The following is a 14,861-nucleotide window of genomic DNA, read 5'->3' on the forward strand; positions in this document are numbered from 1 at the left end:
TCACCAGTCCTTGAAATTGGACGCATTCCCCTCCCTTGCCTCGGATATATCTGACCAAGAAAACAATGACACAATTAAAAAGAAGGGTTTTTATTCACGTTCTTGCCCAGTTTGTTGGACGCCCTGTATTTGCACAGTCCAACTGCTCAGATGTATTGGAAAATACAGTCGTGCAGCGTGCAGTTCACTGGCCTGATGGTAGAGGGTGCTCCAGCTGGGATAGAATGCTGCTGGGGGTGGGGAGTAAACGGAGAGGAGGAGAAGGAATTGTTGGCTCGCAGGTTAGTGAGCAGCCAGTCTAGCAGTTGTTTTCTAGCCCGTTTCCCACGGCTTCATCCCGTGGTTGTTCCTTGGTGAACTTCATGACCTCTTGAGGAAGATCTCCTACACTGTACCCCTTCTCTGCTGCTTTAGCTGAAACTTCAGGAAGCTGTGGAGAGAGCAGAGATAGCTTGAGCCACGTGATGCTTTTGGAGCCAGGGCCCAGACGGAGAAAGTCAACTACACCCCACCCACCTTCCTGCCTATGATTCTAGGATTAAAGGCTGCCACAGGTCCAGGACTGGAGGCTGCTGACATGGCTTTCCTTTTTTCTGGACCCTCCTCTAATGGCATAGATTAAAATGCCAAAGGTCCTTTCTTTTTGAGCTTCAAAAAACAAACTCTGGAATCAGTTGTGTTCACTAATACTTCTCATCAGGTACTGGGATCCTTCAGTTAATCTGTACTGATTTCTAGGTCAAAGTTAGGGGTTGCCATTCCCCTGCCTCCCTAAAAAAAAGTACATGAGATTGGAAATAGGGAGGATAATTTGGTTTAGTATTTTATTTCTCTGGAATCCATCTAATGTAGGAAACACAGCCGTGGGGTGTGTGTGTGTGTGTGTGTGTGCATGCATGTGTGCAAAACATAAGACTTAAAAATTGCTCCCTGATGTTTTACCAAATAGTTTGTTGAAAGGATCACTGATATAATGAGCTAATCTCACTCTCCTCCTCTTGGAAGTACACAGGCCTTGAGGTGTCCAGAGCCCCACGTAATTAATGGTTCATCACTTCTGTGTCTTTATGAGGTGAGAGTAATTCATGAGTCACATGATAAAGAACAGACTCAAAAAAATGGACTGCTTCTTGGGCTCTAAGTACAATACCTCCTCCCTGCCCCTACCCATTCCAACCCTCTTTCTTCTTGTTCCTTGTTGCATTGCTTACCTTCTTCAGTTGTCCAGCATCATCTCCCATGAAGTAGAGCATGGGTATGTTAAATTGTGAGGCCGCAATCCACTGCAGGACAGCCTGGAGCTGCTTTTGCAAGCTACTTGTTGAGCACTGATTATTGACAATGACTTCAGGTCCAGGAGAGTCTTGATAGTTCTGTGACATCGCAGCATTGTGACTACATCTGGGGCCACCGGCCTGGTAGTTGGGGTTGTTGGCCAAGGCTGCTTGTTCTTCCAACTCAGCAAGGGCTGCCCCATTGTTGCTATACTTAACCATGATAAGGCACAGCTTCATCACAGATTCTACCAGTTGATCTATAAATTGTCGGTTCACTTGCTTCATCCCACTGATAAAGTCAAGTTCTTGATTGTCCTGGCATTGTTCTTCCCCTTTGTCAGGCCTCTTGGACATGGTGGCTCCTTTGTCTGTCCTGGGCTCAGAACGTTTGTTCTCACCTTCACATAGATCTCCGCAGTTGAAGGAGCTCTCACTAAGCAGTGTTTGAATCAGTGACAGAACGATGTTTGACATATCCAGCCTCTGGGAGTCCAGGTGTTGATTCTCCTTTAGAGAGGTGGATGATTCAGGTGCTCCACGAGATTCTAGATGTTTCATTGAAAGTGCCTTGGCACTTTGGCTACCTCTGCACTTTTTGTATTGGGCACTCTGAGTCATATAGCCAGTGGTAGAACCAGGACAGTCTTTAAATGCATCTTTGCCCTTGGCCTGCTGGGTCAGATAGTATTGGATCAGCCTAAGGGCAGAGACAATCAAGTCCTTTGCCAGTGAATCCATGGAAAGGCTGATCTTCTCTCTCTTTTCCTCCTTATTGGCGCATGCTTTGCCAGCCATCTTGCCTTGATTGCCTTGATTTTGGTTCCACATTGTCAGGCTCTCCTTGAGGGTATGTTCACTGACTTTCTCGGCACTGGTCAATGACTTGCACTCCTCTGGTTTCATTTTGCCTTTGTCCTTCCCCTTCATCTCGGCCTTCATAGCTGAGAATTCGAGACTTTGGTTCTTGCATTTGGGATCATGGCACCCAGCTTTCAAAGATGCATGTGACGAACTCTGAGACTTAGTTTCCTTTTTTTCCCCAAGAAGAGCACAGACAAGACGCTTCAGCATGGCCTCTATGATATCAGCAGTGTTTTGTTTCCCATGGTTGAACAGATTCCTCTTGACAGTTGAGACAAAGTCTGAGTTGGCCATCAGGACCCTGGTGTTATTATATAGGTTCTTCACGCACGAGTCAATCAAATTGGACACAATTTCCTTGGTGTGTTTTAACAGCACCCTCCTCAGGACCACACAAGCTGGAATTGGCTTCCCAGAGCTATGAACTTTCAAGTTCTGCATAACAGGGACCATCGTGTCAGATGCCACTTGATTTGTGTAAACCATGAACATTTTGCTGGTCGGATCTGCAAATTCTTTGTTGTCTCTTTGGCACATCTGTTTGTCTCCACCTTTGCTCTTGTTGGATAATTCACTATACAGAAAGGTTTTTTGGCCACCTTCCCTACACTCCTCCCCGGTGCCCCGCCTTTCTGCAGAGGTCACTTCCACAGCATCATGGGCCGTTTCAGAAGTGATCTTGCTCACAGCACTACGAGGGCTGTTTTTCCCTTTGTCCCCACTGGATGGATAGATTGAATGATGAAGACATTTGCTTCCACCTTCCAACTTCTCCTTGATTTTCTTACGGGCCATCTGGATCACCGGAGGAGATAGTCGGTTGACATAGAAGGAAGGGTCATCCGTAGAACATTCTCCATCAGGGGAGATAACTGCCCTCTGATTGCTAGGAGATTTGGCTGGTGGGGTGGAAGGACTCTGGTTATTGCTGGTGTTTTTGGATGCTGTCATTTCCAGATGTTGGCCTTGAGGTCCTTTGGCCACGTAATCCATTTTCAGTTGATCGGCATAGAATCTGTAGCAGTTCCCAGAGGGCAGTTTGTGACATTTGTCCTCTGTGTCTCCTACTTTATGTCTACAGCTGGAGGATGAGGGGCTAAGTGCATGTTGGAAACACAAGGTGTACTTCTGAAGATCACTGAGTAGACGATTGAGGACACTTCCAGGATTAGAAGGAGCTTGTTTGAAAAGGCACACTGACATCTCCATCTAAAAAAAGAAGACCTATCCATAAGACTTTAGGTAGGCTACTTCTTTCCCCTATTGTATTTAGAAGATATATCTTCTAAGTTGCACAGATTAGGGATTTGGCCTTTAGTACTTGCATGGGCGTGTAACACACAATTATATCCATTAATACACGTTCAAGCATAAGTGGCAGCAACAAAAACTCAGAGTAGATACATTTGTACACTTAACTATATACAAGTGTTATCAATATGTTTGTCAACTTCATCTGAGTATGTGTGCTTATTTCAATACATGTCAAAAATATGTCAGTGTCTCTGTCGTGTGTGTATATGCACATCAATATATCAATTCATGAGTGTGAACATGTGTCAGTCTGTACTGTTAGTGTGTGAAAATGTACCTGTGTGTATGTATGTGCATATGTGTATGTCAATACACATGTGTGATGTCACCGTGTGTAAGCATGTGTCATAATGTGCTGACATCATACCCATTGTATGTGTCAACTGTATAGGCCAGCATGTGCATGTTAGTATGTATATTTTGTACATGTGTGTGAATGTAAAAATATGAGTGTGTATATCAGTGTGTCTCTGAATATGAAAATAAGCAAGTGTCAAGTTGAGAGAGCTGCATATGTGTTTATGATATAAATCCAGTAGCATGTATCATGCAGCTATAAACGTATTTATGTTGAAGCATACATTCAGGTATTAGCATACATACTCATCAATATATTAATATATAATTAATGTATAATATATTAATACATATGTATGTTAAAAATGAATATGTATAAATAGGTGATTGTATAATGACTGTGTATATCAATATATTAGGTATCAGTTTATGTTATATTTATATACTATGTCAATGATTGATGTATGTCAGTGTTGCATACACACTGGCATTTGAGTGTGTCTGTGAGTACATGAGTGGGGATGTCACTGCATTTGTGTCAATATGTGTATCAGTGTACACAAACATGTGCGTTAGTTAATGTGTCACTTTGTTTAAGTTTGTATGTGTGTGTATCAACATGAGGTATATTTATAAGTGAGTATGCCTGTACCTGAGTCTGCATGGTCTGTTTTGATCAAGGCTTGTGTGTATCAATGTGAGTGTGTGTTTATGCATAGTGTGCTTGGATGTATATATAAATGTTTATGTGTATCACATGTGGGCACATTAGTGTGTCTGACTCTGTATAACTGTATATCTTTGCATATGTGTGTAAGTCATTGTTATGACTAGATCACTATACATAAGTTTGTTATTTCAATGCTGGTGTGTGTTTGTCAGTGTCACATGTAGCCAGGCATGTGTGTGGCCTGGCTACAAAATATTATAAATTATTTTATAAATTATTTTTTGTTAATGTATATACATGTATATATCTATGTGTGTGTCACTTTGTGTAAACATATATGTGTGTATCTATACTTGTGACTGTGTATGCCTATGTTTGGATATGTGTATACATATTGTGTACACATCCACACAGCACTAAGTACCATTGCCCTCTTTGCTCCATTCATTGCTTCATCACCATGAATTCCTGGAAACGTGAGGTCATAATAAGGTCCACTTTTTGCAAATGGGCTTAAGTTACAATCAAGGAGACCTGCATTGTGTGTAGTAAATATGGGCTCCTCTTTTAAAAACAAACACCAGAGACTGGTTCAAGATGGCAGAGTAGAAGGACGTGCTCTCAATCTCTCTTGCGAGAACACCAGAATCACAACTAACTGCTGAACAATCATCGACAGGAAGACACTGGAACTCACCAAAAAGATACCCCACATCCAAAGACAAAGGAGAAGCCACAATGAGATGGTAGGAGGGGCACAATCACAATAAAATCAAATCCCATAACTGCTGGGTGGGTGACTCACAAACTGGAGAACACTTATACCACAGAAGTCCACCCACTGGAGTGAAGGTTCTGAGCCCCATGTCAGCCTCCCAAACCTGCAGGTCCACAATGGGAGGAGGAATTCCTAGAGAATCAGACTTTGAAAGCTAGTGGGATTTGATTGCAGGACTTCGACAGGACTGGGGGAAACAGAGACGCCACTCTTGGAGGGCACACACAAAGTAGTGTGTGCATCGGGACCCAGGGGAAGGAGCAGTGACCCCAGGGGAGACTGAACCAGACCTACCTGATAGTGTTGGAGGGTTTCCTGCAGAGGCGGAGGGTGGCTCTGTCTCACCGTGAGGACAAGGACACTGGCAGCAAAAGTTCTGGGAAGTACCCCTTGGCGTGAGCCCTCCCAGAGTCCGCCATTAGCCCCAACAAAGAGCCCGGGTAGGCTCCAGTGTTGGGTCGCCTCAGGCCTAACAACCAACAGGGAGGGAACCCAGCCCCACCCATTAGCATTCAAGCAGATTAGAGTTTTACTGAGCTCTGCCCACCAGAGCAGCAGCCGGGTCTACCCACCACCAGTCCCTCCCATCAGAAAACTTGCACAGGCCTCTTAGATAGCCTCATCCACCAGAGGGCAGACAGCAGAAGCAAGAAGAACTACAATCCTGCAGCCTGTGGAACAAAAACCACATTCACAGAAAGAGCGACAAGATGAAAAGGCAGAGGGCTATGCACCAGATGAAGGAACAAGATAAAACCCCAGAAAAACAACTAAGTGAAGTGGAGATAGGCAACCTTCCAGAAAAAGAATTCAGAATAATGATAGTGAAGATGATCCAGGACCTCGGAAAAAGAATGGAGGCAAAGATCGAGAAAATGCAAGAAATGTCTAACAAACCTAGAAGAATTAAAGAACAAATAAACAGAGATGAACAATACAATAACTGAAATGAAAACTACACTAGAAGGAATCAATAGCAGAATAACTGAGGCAAAAGAACGGATGAGTGACCTGGAAGACAGAATGGTGGAATTCACTGCTGAGGAACAGAATAAAGAAAAGAGAATGAAAAGAAATGAAGACAGCCTAAGAGACCTCTGGGACAACATTAAATGCAACAACATTCACATTATAGGGGTCCCAGAAAGAGGACAGAGAGAGAAAGGACCCGAGAAAATATTTAAAGAGATTATAGTCGAAAACTTCCCTAACATGGGAAAGGAAATAGCCACCCAAGTCCAGGAAGCGCAGAGAGTCCCATACAGGATAAACCCAAGGAGAAACATGCCGAGACACATAGTAATCAAATTAGAAAAATTAAAAACAAAAATTGTTGAAAGCAGCAAGGGAAAAGCGACAACATACAAGGGAACTCCCATAAGGTTAACAGCTGATTTCTCAGCAGAAACTCTACAAGCCAGAAGGGAGTGGCATGATATACTTAAAGTGATGAAAGGGAAGAACCTACAACCAACATTACCCTACCCGGCAAGGATCTCATTCAGATTTGATGGAGAAATCAAAAGCTTTACAGACAAGCAAAAGCTAAGAGAATTCAGCACCACCGAACCAGCTCTACAACAAATGCTAAAGGAACTTCTCTAAGTGGGAAACACGAGAGAAGAAAAGGACCTACACAAACAAACCCAAAACAATTAAGAAAATGGCAATAGGAACATACATATCGATAATTACCTTAAACGTGAATGGATTAAATGCTCCAACCAAAAGACACAGGCTTGCTGAATGGATACAAAAACAAGACCCATATATATACTGTCTACAAGAGACCCACTTCAGACCTAGGGACACATACAGACTGAAAGTGAGGGGATGGAAAAAGATACTCCATGCAAATGGAAATCAAAAGAAAGCTGGAGTAGCAATACTCATATCAGATAAAATAGACTTTAAAGTAATGTTACAAGAGACAAGGAAGGACACTACATAATGATCAAGGGATCAATCCAAGAAGAAGATATACCAATTATAAATATTTATGCAGCCAACATAGGAGCACCTCAATACATAAGGCTACTGTTAGCAGCTATAAAAGAAGAAATTGACAGTAACACAATAATAGTGGGGGACTTTAACACCTCACTTACACCAATAGACAGATCTTCCAAACAGAAAATTAATAAGGAAACAGAAGCTTTAAATGACACAATAGACCAGATAGATTTAATTGATACTTATAGGACATTCCATCCAAAAACAGCAGATTACACTTTCTTCTCAAGTGCTCATGGAACATTTTCCAGGATAGATCACATCTTGGGTCACAAATCAAGCCTCAATAAATTTAAGAAAATTGAACTCATATCAAGCACCTTTTCTGACCACAACGCTATGAGATTAGAAATGAATTACAGGGAAAAAAACATAAAAAACACAAATACATGGAGGCTAAACAATATGTTACTAAATAACCAAGAGATCACTGAAGAAATCAAAGAGGAAATAAAAAAATACCTAGAGACAAATGACTAAGAAAACACGACAATCCAAAACCTATGGGATGCAGCAAAAGCAGTTCTAAGAGGGAAATTTATAGCTATACAAGCCTACCTCAAGAATTAAGAAAAATCTCAAATAAACAATCTAACCTTACACCTAAAGGAACTAGAGAAAGAAGAACAAACAAAACCCAAAGTTCGCAGAAGGAAAGAAATCATGAAGATCAGAGCAGAAATTAGTGAAATAGAAACAAAGAAAACAATAGCAAAGATCAATAAAACTAAAAGCTGGTTCTTTGAGAAGATAAACAAAATTGACAAACCATTAGCAAGACTCATCAAGAAAAAGAGGGAGAGGACTCAAATCAATAAAATTAGAAATGAAAAAGGAGAAGTTACAACAGACACTGCAGAAATACAAAGCATCCTGAGAGACTACTAAAAGCAACTCTATGCCAATAAAATGGACAACCTGGAAGAAATGGACAAATTCTTAGAAAGTTATAACCTTCCAAAACTGAACCATGAAGAAATAGAAAATATGATCAGACCAATCACAATTAATGAAATTGAAACTGTGATTGAAAATCTTCCAACAAACAGAAGTCCAGGACCAGATGGCTTCACAGGTGAATTCTATCAAACATTTAGAGAAGAGTTAACACCCATCCTTCTCAAACTCTTCCAAAAAATTGCAGATGAAGGAACACTCCCGAACTCATTTTATGAGGCCACCATCACCCTGATACCAAAACCAGACAAAGATACTACAAAAAAAGAAAATTACAGACCAATACCACTGATGAATGTAGATGCAAAAATCCTCAACAAAATACTAGCAAACAGAATCCAACAGCATATTAAAGGATCATACACCATGATCAAGTGGGATTTATCCCAGGGATGCAAGGATTCTTCAACATACGCAAATCAATCAATGTGATAAACCATATTAACAAATTGAAGAATAAAAACCATATGATCATCTCAATAGATGCAGAAAAATCTTTTGACAAAATTCAACACCCATTTATGATGAAAACTCTCCAGAAAGTGGGCATAGAGGGAACCTTCCTCAACATAATAAAGGCCATGTATGACAAACCCACAGCAAACATCATTCTCACTGGTGAAAAACTGCATTTCCTTTAAGATCAGGAACAAGACAAGGATGTCCACTGTCGCCTCTATTATTCAACATAGTTTTGGAAGTCCTAGCCACAGCAATCAGAGATGAAAAAGAAATAAAAGTAATACAAATTGGAAAAGAAGAAGTAAAACTGTCACTGTTTGCAGATGACATGATACTATACATAGAGAATCCTAAAGATGCCACCAGAAAACTACTAGAGCTAATCAATGAATTTGGTAAAGTTGCAGGATACAAAATTAATGCACAGAAATCTTTTGCATTCCTATATACTAATGATGTAAAATCTGAAAGAGAAATTAAGGAAACACTCCCATTTACCATTGCAAGAAAAAGAATAAAATGCCTAGGAATAAACCTACCTAGAGAGACAAAAGACCTGTATGCAGAAAAATATAAGACACTGATGAAAGAAATTAAAGATGATACCAGCAGATGGAGAGATATACCATGTTCTTGGATTGGAAGAATCAATATTGTGAACATGACTGTACTACACAAAGCAATCTACAGATTCAATGCAATCCCTGTCAAATTACCAATGACATTTTTTACAGAACTAGAACAAAAAATCTTAAAATTTGTATGGAGACACAAAGGACCCCGAATAGCCAAAGCAGTCTTGAGGGAAAAAAGCGGAGCTGCAGGAATCAAACTCCCTGGCTTCAGACTATACTACAAAGCTACAGTAATCAAGACAACATGGTACTGGCACAAAAACAGAAATATAGATCAATGGAACAAGATAGAAAGCTCAGAGATAAACCCACGCACCTATGGTCAACTAATCTATGACAAAGGAGGCAAGGATATACAATGGAGAAAAGACAGACTCTTCAATAAGTGGTGCTGGGAAAACTGGACAGCTACATGTAAAAGAATGAAATTAGAACACTCAGATAACTAGTGGGAAGCAGCCGCATAGCACAGGGAGATCAGCTCGGTGCTTTGTGACCACCTAGAGGGGTGGGATAGGGAGGGTGGGAGGGAGGGAGATGCAAGAGGGAAGAGATATGGCAACATATGTATATGTGTAACTGATTCACTTTGTTGTAAAGCAGAAGCTAGCACACCATTGTAAAGCAATTATACTTCAATAAAGATGTTTAAAAAAAAAAAAAAAAAAAAAAGAACACTCCCTAACACCATACACAAAAATAAACTCAAAATGGATTAGAGACCTAAATGTAAGACTGGACACTATAAAACTCTTAAAGGAAAACATAGGAAGAACACTCTTTGACATAAATCACAGCAAGATCTTTTTTGATCCTCCTCTTAGAGTAATGGAAATAAAAACAAAAATAAACAAATGGGACCTAATGAAACTTCAAAGCTTTTGCACAGCAAAGGAAACCATAAACAAGACCAAAAGACAACCCTCAGAATGGGAGAAAATATTTGCAAACGAATCAATGGACAAAGGATTAATCTCCAAAATATATAAACAGCTCATGCAGCTCAATATTAAAAAAAAACAACCCAATCAAAAAATGGGCAGAAGAGCTAAATAGATATTTCTCCAAAGAAGACATACAGGTGGCCAAGAAGCACATGAAAAGCTGCTCAACATCACTAATTATTAGAGAAATGCAAATCAAAACTACAATGAGGTATCACCTCACACCAGTTAGAATGGGCATCATCAGAAAATCTACAAAGAACAAATGCTGGACAGGGTGTGGAGAAAAGGGAACCCTCTTGCACTGTTGGTGGGAATATAAATTGATACAGCCACTATGGAGAACAATATGGAGGTTCCTTAAAAAACTAAAAATAGAATTACCATATGACCCAGCAATCCCACTACTGGGCATATACCGAGAGATGTCCATAATTCAAAAAGACACATGCACCCCAATGTTCATTGCAGCACTATTTACAATAGCCAGGTCATGGAAGCAACCTAAATGCCCATCAACAGACGAATGGATAAAGAAGTTGTGGTACATATATACAATGAAATATTACTCAGCCATAAAAAGGAACGAAATTGGGTCATTTGTAGAGACGTGGATGGATCTAGAGACTGTCATACAGAGTGAAGTAAGTCAGAAAGAGAAAAACAAATATCGTGTATTAAAGCATATATGTGGAACCTAGAAAAATGGTACAGATGAACCGGTTTGCAGGGCAGAAAGTGAGACACAGATGTAGAGAACAAATGTATGGACACCGACGGGAGAAAGCGGTGGGGGATGGGGGTGGTGGTGTGATGAATTGGGAGATTGGGATTGACCTGTATACACTGATGTGTATAAAATGGATGACTAATAAGAACCTGCTGTATAAAAAAATAAATAAAATAAAATTTAAAAAATTCAAAAAACAAAAAACCAAAAAACCCCCAAACACCAGGTATATCCTTTTATTAAGACCCCAAAATGGAGTTGGCCACCCCCAACTGAACCCAAGACTCTTTGGAGAATATTTTGTAACTGGTTTTCCCTTCCTCAGGGGCCACTCTCATGACTCCAAAGGCATCTGGTGTCAGAAATGATGTTTCTGGTTATAATATGAGCCTAGGAACACAGAACAAGAAATATTTGACTCCTTTGCACTGAAGCCAAATATCCTGTTCCAATATCAGCTACTCCAGGCTTCTAGGACTGTGAGAGTGACTTGTCATGTGCTCTAATGCCTACCCCAAACCAGCCTGCCAGGTGTAATTTGGGATATTTACACAAAAACAAAAGGATTCCATATCTGACAGTGGTGTGCAAGCGTAATTGCTTTGAACTTTATGCTACCCAATAGCCTGGGTAATCTCTTAGACAACAGGGTAGGGCAACTACAGTTTTTGGTTGTTGTGGATTCGCTCTTCTTCATATCCTCTTTCTTCATTGTTGGACACTGGGCAATGTGGGGCACACAAGTCCATTACAAGCCAGCAAAGAACATTGCAAAGGATCTTGCTTATAAGCCCACATCTTTGTTAAGATAAGCATAGCAAGATTTTTTGCAGTAGGTACCTGAAATTAGGAGAGGGCATTCTGAGCCTCTGTGATAGTGTCATTGTGAGCTATCTGAGCATTGAACTTACTGTGACTGTGAGCTTAGGTCTGTGTTCTCTAGAATATCATAATATTTAAATTTTGGGTCTGTTTGACAGTAGTTCTCTTACTATCTCTGAACCAGAGTCCTCAGATTCAGCATTGGGCTCTGGGAATGAGAAAGGGTAGACTCAGAGGCTAAGTCTATACCTTAGGTGAGTCTTGCTTCTCAGTATCCTTGATCACAATAATTTCTTCTTCCAGACTCTCCAGGTTTAAGTCACCTCTTGAATTGGAACCAGTAGCACCCTATGGAATTAAAGGGCAAGATCCTTGTGAGAAGTTGCTTTCTGAGACTTCTCCAAGCTGACCCGCTAGGCTACTACTTCAAAGCATGAATGTCATGTCTCCTCTTATCCCCTTTCTTTCTGAAGGAAAAGTAGGCTTGTAAGGCTAGCTAGTCTTTGAAGAATGAGATAAAGCTCCCTCTACAAATTACTACTCCCTCCCACCCCACTGAAGGTATTCACAAAGCCATCAGTCTCAGGAACCATATTCCATTAAACATCAACCTTTTGGAAAGGGTTTCCCCCCCCAACTTTTCTGACATGCTATCTTCCATGCTTTCACTCTTTTAGCCCTACCAGCAACCTAAGTGGCTTATAAAATGAGATTTGGTATCAAGAATGACAGTAAATTCCGAACCAGGGATCATGGGCTCATGAGAATGATGGCTTCCCACCTGAGTCCCCGTCACCTTTCCACCCTCTACCACAACCTTTCCCTTTCCTCATGCTGAAACTGATAACCCTTCTCAGCATCTTCCCACCCATTCCAACTCTGAGGGAAGCAGAGAGTACCCACCTTAGAATCTTTATCTTCCATATTGAGGGTGGACACATCAACAAAGCATATCTGCATCAAATTAAGATGGTGAATTTAGAAAAATTCTAGAGAAAAGGCCTTAATTTCTCTGTGAGATGACAGTAGCACCTACCTTATCGGGTTCCTGTGAGGATTGATTGAGATAGTGCGTGTAAAGCTTTAGTAGAGTGCCTAGACATAGTTAAGTACTCAATAAACCATAGACAAATGATTTTTATTAGGCAGACAGAACCTTTTTTGAATTTTATTTTATTTATTTTTTTATACAGCAGGTTCTTATTAGTCATCAATTTTGTACACATCAGTGTATACATGTCAATCCCAATCGCCCAATTCAGCACACCACCATCCCCACCCCCCCGCGGCTTTCCCCCCTTGGTGTCCATACATTTGTTCTCTACATCTGTGTCTCAACTTCTAGGCAGACAGAATCTTAATGTTACTATGTTTCCTAAATGAGAACACCTACCTGTGAGAGAGAAAGAGGCCCAAAATACAATATCCACATTTATTGAGAAAACTGAGAAGAGAGATGGCTTGCCCAACTGACACAGACTCAAAAGTGGAACTTGTATTAGAACTCGATTCCCCTGGCTCCCAGTTTGGAGCACTTTCTACTACATTAATGTTGCCAAAATGTGGTGTTTTTACTATTGATGACATAGAAGATTTTAAGTGGTACATGGATAAACATTTCTGTGTTTAATAGGTGCTTTATATTGTTATTCATTAGGAAAAATACATATTTTGCCCTCCTGAAGGAGTCCAGCTTTAGGGTAGCTTACTGGTAGCTAGGCGACATTATTATGACTTCAGAGGTGTGAGATAATAGAGGCTGGTAACTAGGCAACCACCACCCCTGGCTCCCCTCAGGCTCCCCCACCAGCCTCCCCTCCTCAGCTCCTTCACATCACTCCTCATCTTGCCCCTCCCTTGAATTGTCCCTGTGTGATGTATGAGCATATTGGTCCCCCACAGACCTTACTGAGCTTGATTCCTTAGAGAAATCACAGTATCACTATCCATTCGTCTATCCTGGGCTCCAGGATATCTATATCCAAATGCCAAGCCTTTCTTGGTAGGAGTCATTTTGTATATTACCACTTTCTGGTCCTGATCTTGCTGTCCTGTTGGGCTGTAGAGATATACCTTGCACATGCTCTTGTGGCTATGTAACCAGTCAATATTATTATCAGACATCTGGAGAGAGAAAGAAAATAAATCTGAAAGTCTTATATATGACTTTTAGAAACTGAATCAGTTTGAATAAGAATCCCTGAAGGGGTTTCTGAAACCCATCTCTGTTTCATATAGGTTTAGGCTAGGAACTGGTCGGGTAAGCCATGGGGGAAGGACACTCTGAAATGTTTGAACCTGATGATCAAGATCATTATCTTTTAGCTCAATCCATAGTCGTCTTTAATTTAGATTCCCCACACCAGGTATTTGGAACCATGGGAGTATCATATTGACTTGGGAAAATGCCAATCAGGAAAAATGACAGGCTGGGAAGTAAATTTAAAAGGAGGTCTAGAGACTGTGGGGTTAAATTTAGTGATTTACTTCTCCCCAACCCCATTAACTAAATCTCACCTGTATCCTCTTTTCTTTATCCACTCTTGGGTACCTTCAAAGAGTCAAGCTCACCTCATCCCCTTTAACTGAATTTTAGCTAAACCTAGTCTAACCCGAGTCTTTCTCATTACATTAAAGAAAGTGAAATTACTTACCACATAGGGCCACTAGAAAAGACTAAGGTCAATACCAGTAAAGTGAATAATTCTTTTTATTAAATCAACATATAGAACAAGTTTCTGAATACTGGGAACACTCAGTCTAATAGCCATAAGTATAACTAAGAGACAAATGTCTGCGGGAAGACCAGACCCTGATCCCATAGGACAAAGTTTATTTGAAAGAGAGAATAATCTCTGCCAACTTCCTTCAACCCCCCTGCCACCTCCCACCCCAGCCTGGAACTAAAAGTAAAAAGGAAATGGCAGAAGCCACTGACTGATTTTTCCCTATGTAAGACACGTTTGGGAAGATACAGTTAAGAGCTCAGTAGAATTGTTTTGGTATCTGGGGTTGAATTTGATTTATCTTTCAAATTTAACAAGAGAAACCTTTTGGGCCAAGTATTAGAGGGCAGTTTAATTCCTTTCCCTTCACTTCCT

The 14,861-nt window shown here is 40.7% G+C and overlaps 1 protein-coding gene across 1 annotated transcript; it reads right to left on the reverse strand.

Annotated features, from left to right (window-relative positions):
• Positions 1–298: 298 nt before the first annotated feature.
• On the reverse strand, positions 299–13,884 carry AKAP4 (A-kinase anchoring protein 4). Its single transcript, XM_061178893.1, has 5 exons — positions 13,786–13,884; positions 12,664–12,714; positions 12,010–12,108; positions 1,212–3,347; positions 299–430 (listed from the first exon to the last, which is right to left on the reverse strand). Exons 1-5 carry the CDS (start codon positions 13,882–13,884, stop codon positions 299–301), a joined length of 2,517 nt encoding a protein of 838 aa, XP_061034876.1.
• Between the last annotated feature and the right edge of the window lie 977 nt (positions 13,885–14,861).

The sequence above is a fragment of the Eubalaena glacialis genome, chromosome X (genome assembly GCF_028564815.1).
Source record: "Eubalaena glacialis isolate mEubGla1 chromosome X, mEubGla1.1.hap2.+ XY, whole genome shotgun sequence".
Classification (NCBI taxonomy): domain Eukaryota; kingdom Metazoa; phylum Chordata; class Mammalia; order Artiodactyla; family Balaenidae; genus Eubalaena; species Eubalaena glacialis.

Excerpts from the sequence above, each read along its gene's own strand:
- AKAP4 (XM_061178893.1), bottom strand. The coding sequence starts at position 13,884 with ATGTCTGATAATAATATTGACTGGTTACATAGCCACAAGAGCATGTGC. Across the intron at positions 12,715-13,785 it reads AAGATCAGGACCAGAAAGTG|ATATGCTTTGTTGATGTGTC; the intron begins GTAATATACAAA and ends AATTTGATGCAG. Across the intron at positions 12,109-12,663 it reads TGGAAGATAAAGATTCTAAG|GGTGCTACTGGTTCCAATTC; the intron begins GTGGGTACTCTC and ends TTAATTCCATAG.